Source organism: Silene latifolia, chromosome 5 (assembly GCF_048544455.1).
Source record: "Silene latifolia isolate original U9 population chromosome 5, ASM4854445v1, whole genome shotgun sequence".
Classification (NCBI taxonomy): domain Eukaryota; kingdom Viridiplantae; phylum Streptophyta; class Magnoliopsida; order Caryophyllales; family Caryophyllaceae; genus Silene; species Silene latifolia.
Window position 1 is genome coordinate 28418287 of NC_133530.1, and position 9250 is coordinate 28427536.

General features: G+C 35.9%; 1 protein-coding gene across 1 annotated transcript; it reads right to left on the reverse strand.

Annotated features, from left to right (window-relative positions):
* Window positions 1-7209: 7209 nt before the first annotated feature.
* On the reverse strand, window positions 7210-8751 carry LOC141655137 (uncharacterized). Its single transcript, XM_074462230.1, has one exon. The coding sequence runs from the start codon at window positions 8617-8619 to the stop codon at window positions 7210-7212; it is 1410 nt and encodes a 469-aa protein (XP_074318331.1). The 5' UTR covers window positions 8620-8751.
* Between the last annotated feature and the right edge of the window lie 499 nt (window positions 8752-9250).

Here is a 9250-nt window from a genome sequence, read left to right on the forward strand (position 1 = left end):
CCTCATCCATCATCCATCCATCCTTTTAAAATCACATCCAACCAGTCCGTCATCCGTGAAACATATCATCTATCATCCATCCATCCATCATCCATGGATGAAACGGGTGGATCGGGTGATAAACGGGTGTTGTGTTTATATGTTTCAAGTTAAAAAAATTATTTTTTATTCTCTACAAAAATAAAGTTAGATATCTATAAAAATATAAAAATTTGAATATTTTATATCTTAATAATGTGTTATAGGTAAAAAAACATTAAATAAAAAGTAATAAAATCGGGTGATGGATGGATGACGGGTGAAATTTCTTCATCCAACCATCCGTCATCCATCCATCATACATTTAAGTTGGATTTTCATCCATCTTTTAGGATCGTGTGGATCGGATTTTGATCGGATGCGGGTGAAATTGACATCCCTATATCACACTAATCAGTATATTTGTTAATAATAGTAATAAATATAATTGAAGTATAATATAAAGATGCCTTGATAAAGAATATTTATGGAAATTACATTAAATTAAAGTAATTAAATTTAGAAAACACAAGAATATAGTGATTTTCCTTAAAATTAACATGCCCCACTTATGGAATTAATTAGTATCATAATAGAATTATACATTAGGGTTTTTTGTCAAACACAACCTTTAAAAAACTTTTTTTTCGAAACACCACCTTTAAAAAAATGTTTGTAAAACACAACCTTTAATAATTTTTTTTTTTGTAAAACACGACATTTTGGCCAGAGTTTAACCACTTGCAATAGGGTGACTTTAGGTCGATATTTGAGGTAGCAAACGAGTTCCATTTGAGGTGTTCTTAGACTCTTTGGAAAGGTGGAAGTACAAGCTTTCCAATGGTTACCAATACGGCGGTGATAGGTGGGTTTATGTGGGGTCTATTGGTATGTAAAGTAAGGTTGGTCAAGGAGTGAATTGGAGAGAGAAACAAATCAGAAAAACACCAATTCACTCCTTGACCAACCTTACTCTACACACTAATAAATCCCGCATAAGGCCACCTATCACCGCCGTATTGATAATGTCGGGAAAGCTTGTACTCCCACCTTTCCAACGAGTCTAAAAACACCTCAAACCGACCCCGTTTGCTATCTCAAACATCGACTCAAAGTCACCCCATTGCAAGTGTTCAAACTCTAGCCAAAATGTCGTGTTTAACAAAAAAAATATTATTAAAGGTTGTGTTTCACAAAGTTTTTTTTTAAAGGTCGTGTTTGGAAAAAAAAGTTTTTTAAAGGTTGTGTTTGACAAAAAACCCTATACATTAAGTTAAATGTAGTAAAAGTAATAGTAGAAGCAACGAGATTAATAAAATTAACGGTATTAATGTGAGAGTAGTGACAGTTATAATAATGATAGTGGGAATAATGAAAGTAACAGTGGTAACAATGAGAAAAAGTATGAACAATTAAATAACCAATCAACTCAAGGAAATATTTTATTTTAAATATATGCCGGATAAAATTAACGGGAATAATGAATTTAACAGAATAAAATAGATGAATTAGTAAAAGAAACAATAGTAACCACGGGAGTAGTGAACATAATGATATTAAGAAAGAATGTCGTGACTCGTGAAAGTAATAATATTAATAGCGTGGTAGTGAACGTGTCTCATAATTTGAAAATAAATTTTACATTTCATCATAATTCATAATTACAAGATATGTCGTAGAAAAATATATCACAAATAGTAAACGTGTAAGTTATACAACTCCAACATAGTTTATTTCATTGAAATAAAATTTAGCGGTAAATAGAGATAGCCCGGGCGAAGCCGGGCACCAAACCTAGTAAATATAATTGTTAGGTCTCTAACAAAACCTTAAGGTGATGGTTGGTGCCCAAAAATTATATTTATTCCTATTTGATTTATTCATACTCCCTCCATTCAACTCCACCTTACCTATTTGCTTTATCACGTTTGCCAACGCAATTTTTATGCAATAAATATCTTTAGCTACGTCTTTGCAAAAATAATAAAAGTTTGATATTTTTAATGTACTCTTAAAGACGAATCAAATAAGATCACACATGAATATATTTTAACTTATGTATCGAGAGAAAATTGAAGTTGAATGTCCGCTTGTAAATAGTGTGCAAAAGAGAAACATGCAAAGTGGAGTTGAATGAAGGGAGTATTAGTTAAGTCATGAAGATTGTTTTGTAATCCCCTCTAACTAAAAACATAAGCAACTCTAAAAAAAATATGTACCCTCTCTGTCCCGATTATTTGTTGTCCTATTCCTTTTTGGAATATGTCAGTCAATTGTTGTCCTTTTCATCTAGGATTAGATTTGATTCAGTAAGAGGATTATACATCTGATGTACTACCTCCAATTCTATAGTTTTTGAGCATTATAAAAAAGTTTTTGAGTTTTGTTTTAAAGTTTCTGAGTTTCACTATGAAATTTCTGAGTTTATTCACTTAAACATTCAGCTCTAAAAAATTACAATAAAACTCAAAAACATTATATATAAGTTTAGTTAAATTTGAGTTTTGACGGAAAAAATATTAAAATTTAACTTATAAACTTTATTATGCTTAAAAAAATACACATATGCTCAAAAACAAATAAAGTTTTAGGTAATAAGCTCAAAAAAATTACATATATGCTCAAAAAATAAAAAAGTTGGAGATAGTACATCCGATGTATGTTTCTTTTTCTCGATTTGATGTGAAATTTGATAATTTAGACCCAATGTGGTCCATTAGTCATTTTATAATTGACCTCCTTTTGTTTACTTGGTCTTTGTGCCAAATTAAATGACAACAAATGACCAGGACCAAACAAGTATATCTTAAAATTTATAATTATAATCACTAATTTGTTGAAATATTTTTCAAGACTAATGCGGATTATTAACGTTTAGAATATGGTCATATATATTTACCAAAATTGCTAAACTTTTAAAACCTTTATATAGAAAAACTGAACAAATTGTACGGAATTTACACTCGTACTATCAATCAAGCATTTAAGCCAATAACTAGTTTTGTTATAGACGGCTTTATCCGTTTATAGCTAAAGATGGGTTAAATAGTTTAAAAGTGGTGACATTTTTAGCCCCTACCATCCTACTTGTTGTTTGTCCTATTAGGAATATTATATTGTATTTAGCTCGTTTTTAATTAGAGACATATATATGCCGTTTATAATGGTATTTTGTGTTAAGCCAAATCTACTCGTCTTCATTCACGCTCATCAGAGTGCCTTTCTCAAGTCAAGTCTTCCCTTTCTCAGTGGCCACACACTTTCTCAAGTCAAGTCTTCTTTGTTTGCTGATCACTATGACGCGTATGGCCGTATCTGCAGAAATATCTCTCGTCCCAATCGTTGGTCACTCCCTCTGTTAAGCCAGTTATATTGGCTTTTTGGATAAAAGTAATAATTAAGGGAGTAATAAAGTTAAAATGAATTAAAAAATGGAGGAAAGGGATGAGAGTTAAGAATAGAAATAGATAGAAAATGAAAAATATAGTGTAGATGTGTAATAGTCCCTCTAAGTAGTAATTGTTATCCACCTCCCCCTTCAAGTAATAATTACCTCCATATAAGTTATATAGAGGTAATAATTCTTCCCTCCCCTCCTCTTTCCACCCTCCATAACCACCACTAACTAGAGTTGATCAAATGGCCCAAGCCTATTGGCCCTACCCGGCCCGACCCGCTTTTTTGAAGGGCTTGGGCCTTTAGTTTTGGCCCAAAAAAGCCCATGGGCCGGCCTAAAAAGGCCCAAAATATTTTGGGGCCGGGTTTGGCCCAAATTTTGGCCCGACCCGGCCCATTTTTATTAATAATGAATACTTTTTCTAATAAAACCTATTAAAGTAGCGTTAAAGTTATACCAAACTCTTTACAAACTCAAATATATTTTTTTAGATTTATAAAACAAAGTATACATAACATAAATCATATCTACGAATGCATGATTAAGCATTCTAAAATGGCGATGTTTGTCTTTATTTTATTTTAGAGAGCATTTCATATGCATTTCAACATGTTTTGTACAATTTTATACACTATGTATGTTCTAAAAGTTGTAACCGGAGGTATTAGCTAATTATTTCCTAGGGTAACTCGTAAATTTTAGGGCCCGAAAAAGCCCATTTAGGCCCAAAAGCCCGCATTAGCCCATAAGGGCCGGGTTTGGGCTTGCTAAATAAGCCCACGCATTTGGCCCGACCCGATCCGGCCCACACAAATGGGCCGCTTTTGTTAGAAAGGCCGGCCCAAACCCGCATTGGCCCGGCCCATGATCACCTCTACCACTAACCAACAATCTCATATTTCTTCTTATTTTAGCTCTCATTACTCCTTAATAATTACTCTCATCCCAAACAAGTCTCAAGTGTAAAATAGATCGAAGACTACCTCATATATAGATGGGGCAAGAGTTCATTATTCATCAGACATTTTATCTTTTTGTCTCATCTAATTTTTTGACCCTGTCAAGATATAACTCACCCATGATAATGGCATATGTGGGTATCCCACATTGGAAAAGCTGGAGAGAGTTGTCTGTTATATAAACCAAGGAGTTACTCCACCCATTGTCAATTGGTTTTGAGATAGAACTTCATTGGACTTATAAGCCGGACTCTCTCTCCTCCATGCGGATGCGGCTCAGGCCCGATAACAGAATTTATCAGACCTGCATCTTGTTTAAGACGCATATAATATCTCTTAAGATGGCTATATTCATTTATTTTAGTAAAAATTACAAATAACCACCACATATTTGCATTTTTACAAATAACACCCAACATTCACCGTATATTCCCTAATCACCACCGTAGTTTTACCCCGATCATCGTGTTTCTTATTACCCCACTTATTAGGTGACAATTTACGCAAAATTACAAAATTACTCTCATTTAATTACACCAATACAACCATTACCCAAATAATTAGAGTTTGATTTCCCCGTTCTTTCTGGGTAACAACGGTAAAAAAAAATGATGGCTATCATCTTAAGGAATGCTTCAAGACTACAATCAAACTAACAGGGTGTGATCATCCGCACACTTCGAACTCTTAGATTTATTCATGCTTATGTAATTTCATTTTCCTTGTATATTTGTAGTAAATACTTTCCTAATTTAGCATAATTAGCATAGCTTTTCTTCCATAAATACGTATATCGCTATTCTACACTAGTTTTGAAATTTCAATGTCTCCTGCTACCAGGATGTAAATATCAAATTTCCCTCTTTAGGGAGTACTAGTGAATGAAAATCTGCTTTCTACCTTGTGTCTTCGTATTGCTTGTTGTTGCTTTGTTGTGAACGACTTTTTGCCTTCACTTTCCTAACAAGCCGTGTTTGTGGGATCGACACTAGGATCCCGACTCACACACCCGAGACCGATTATGAATGTCTAGTGCTTGACAAACACTAGTGCTTGATGCTCTCGTTGCATTCTTGTCGAGTGTTTAGACAAGAGTACGCGTCACGCCCCGACTCAAAGTTTCGGACCGTGACACAGGGGCGGTCCCCCCCCCCCTCGCGGATGAAATTTTCGAACATTTTAGTAAAAAAATTCGAAATTTTTCCGGGTGCACCTCATGTAATTAGTCGTTCGCCCTCCCTAAAATTTTTCGCCCCTCCTAAGATCAAATCCTGGCTCCGCCACTGTACTTTTATTTGACCGTCACAAACTTGTGACGGATATTATTCGTCACAAATGAGAATTTGTGATGAACTATAGAAGGAAAAGATATGAAATGAGGATTTTCAATAATCGCCGATTGAGTAGACCTGGCAAAAGCAACCCGACCCGAGACCCGAATTGATCCGAACTACATCACCCGAATGTGACCCGAAAACCCGAATTGACCCGACCCGACCCGAACATGACCCGAGTTTTCTTGACTCTAACTGACCCGACTTGAAAATGACCCGACAAAATATAACTCTAATTTAACCGAAAAGACTTGAAATGACTATTTCTCTATTATTCATGGACCCGAAAATGACCTGATCCAAAACAACCCGACCCGCTTGACCTGAAACAGACCCGGCAACAAACCCGAAACCCGACCCGAATTAACCCGAACTCAATGAGAAACTCAAACTGACCCGACCCGAGTCGGCCCGACTCGAACCCGACCCGTTGACTCGTTTTGCCAGGTGTACGATTGAGTGATTTAGGGTTAGTTTGTTTGAATGAATTGGGGGAAGATGAGGATCAAACTAATTATTTGGGTAATGAGTATGTTGGTGTAATTAAATAAACGTAGTTTTGGAATTTTGCGTAAATCGTCACTTAACAAGCCGAGAAATAAGAAAAACGATGCTCGGAATAAAAATACGGTGGTGATTGAGAAATATACAGTGAATATTGGGTGTTATTTGTAAAAATGTAAATATGGGGTGATAATTTATAAAAAGATGTAAATACGAGGTGGTTATTTGTAATTTTTTCTTTATTTTATGTAAAGTTCGGGTCCTTTTTTTTAGCTTAACTCCACCTTCCTCAAGTCAAGTCGTGGTTCCTCTCGTCTATTCTTGAGCCAATAAGTGATGATGGTGATTAATATCAACAATTTTTTTTTATGATATTTCGCTATTTTTGTGTAAAATCAACCTCGTTAAAGACTTCTTGCATCTAAGTTCGATCAAACGCAGTTAAAATTACGTTGGAATTATTTCTCATATAAAACAAGAAGGGTCAATCCATTACTCAGATAATAAATGACTACTCCATTTGTTACTACATTTGTCCCGATTTGTGCTAATTGAATTAAAGAATATACAACCTTTAATTTGCCAGTATCTTAAGTAACATATGGGTGTCCAATTTTGCCGTAAATATACTCCACTCGATCTGTTACTAATGTTACAAAACCTGGTTGGGTTAGTCTACTTTAGCCCCCTAAGAAATAGACGACTTTTGTGTAAGGCGGTCTTACAAAATTACAGGAGAACGACCGCCAAGGAAAGGGGTAACTCATTTGCACTGAAAACTGATAGCAAGAAATTATAAAATTACTGTTATTTAGTCAACATTACAAATTGCATCTTTATTTAGTCACCATTACAAATTTTTACAATTAAAACAAGACTTTCAAAGACACTGACGAATGACGAACTTGACGATTACTAGTGAAGATACATCCATAGTGACCCTTACCATAGGATGGCAATCAGGAAATTTACTGCTAATTTCTGAGTCTGTTGAATCTTAAAAGTAATCCGCGACATTTACCACGACCCGAAAGAATGCGAACCTGAACCTCCTCTTGAGCAGCAAACTCCCTACCACTCCCCAAAATCCAGTTGCAAATCCCGACATTATCACCAAATACAACACTGGTTTTTCCCAAACTTCTTTCTTCAGTTCCTTGTGTGGCTTTTCTGGTCCTTGTATCGACTGATTTTCAGTGTGGTTGGTCCTGCACTTGTTTGGCAAAGGGTCGCCACAAAGTCCAGGGTTGCCTATATACGTCATTGATGGATCTTCGATAACTTGGAGTTGATTTCCAGTGGGGATTTCTCCTTGTAATTTGTCGTAGGACAAGTTGAGACGAATCAATGAAGTTAAGGCTGAAATGTCTGGCGGGATTGTGCCAGAGAGATTATTGTTTGACAGATCAAGGGATTCTAATGAAGTCATTTCACCGATCTTGTTTGGGATATTCCCGGTCAGATGGTTGTGAGACAAGTTGAGACCGACAAGTGCTGATAGATTTGTGATCTCTTCTGGGATTGAGCCTGTCAAGGCGTTACATGAAAGGTCTATGTTTACAACGTCCCAGAGATTTTTCGTGTATGTTAGTTCTGCTCCTTTCAGAACCACCATTGTGTTCTGCTCTTCGTAATCAGGATAACGATAAAATGAGGGAACAGGAACATGGTTCCCCATCTGAGGTAAGTGGCCCAAGCAATGAGGTATGCCTCCTGTCAAGTTATTGTAGGAAAGATCAATGAATTGGAGCATATACATGGAGCACAATTTTGGTGGGATGGAACCAACAAGTTTATTTCCTCGTAGCCGGAGCAGCTGAAGACCGCTTCCTTCCCAATTACTTGGTATATTCCCAACTAGCTGATTGTCACCAAGATCCAGAACTTGCAAGCTTGAATTAGCACTCAGTGTTGGAGGAATCGGGCCTTGAAGAGAATTTTCACTCAACTTTAGAAATGATAATTCCGAAAGAAGTCCCATAGACAAGGGAATAATCCCTGAAAGATTGTTGGATGATAAGTTTATATAAGTTAGAGATTCTAAACCAGCCCAACAGTCAGAAATGCCTCCGGAAATGTTATTCTTCTGAAGATCTAGGCGCCGCAAGCCATAAAGTTGACATATGGGAGTTCCAGCCGTATCATTCTTCGCAGAAGGATCGTGATGTACAAGTGACCCTGAAAGCAAGTTAAATGAGAGATCGATGTATTCAAGCTGAGAGGAAGAGAAATATGGGACTTTACCCGTAATTTGGTTGTGAGAAATATTTATATTAATCAATTGATTGCTTGAGAAACATTGAGGAAGCCCTCCGGACATATTATTATCCGAAAGATTTAACACCTGGAGCTTCGTTTGCTCACCAATCCACCACGGGAACTGAGATTGGATTTTACAGGATGTCATATGGAGCTCAGTTAGTTGAAATGGGGGAGACCAATTAGAAGTAATATTCCACTCCACAACATTGAAGCTTAGGTCTAGATACTCTAATCTTGACAGGTTATCTAAGTGGGACTCCGACAGTGCACCATGTAGAAAGTTCGACCTGAGGGTTCTATCTCAAGGTGTTACAAAATCTCAAATCTCAAAAGTTCACTAAATGAACATGGAGATTAATGAAGATCTAACACGAGAATCATGGAACAAACTCATTATGTCACAGTACAGCGAACTGATACATGGAGGTTTTACGGCTTTTACGAAAAACAATTTGAAGACTTTAAAATCAGAAAAACGTTTTGCAAACACTTGAAGAATAAGGCTTTAAATGCACAAATGATTTGCAAGGTTTTTACAATAAATGCTTTGGAAGTCTTAAGAAATAAATGTGACTAAGACACTCTATTTATAGTGGATTTAGTCTTAGGTAAGTACAACTTAGAAAGATTAAATCCAATATTAAAATGATAGCTTTTAGTGATGGTAAGTGTTAGATTATAGGCTTGGGGCTTAAGAAATCAGAAAACGTAAGCTACTACACTCAACATGTGACAATTTACCAAAATGGCAAAAACCTTTTCTTACTTTAGAAGTT

Bases quoted from the DNA above. Each gene is read 5' to 3' on its own strand.
- LOC141655137 (XM_074462230.1), bottom strand. From the start codon at position 8,619: ATGACATCCTGTAAAATCCAATCTCAGTTCCCGTGGTGGATTGGTGAG.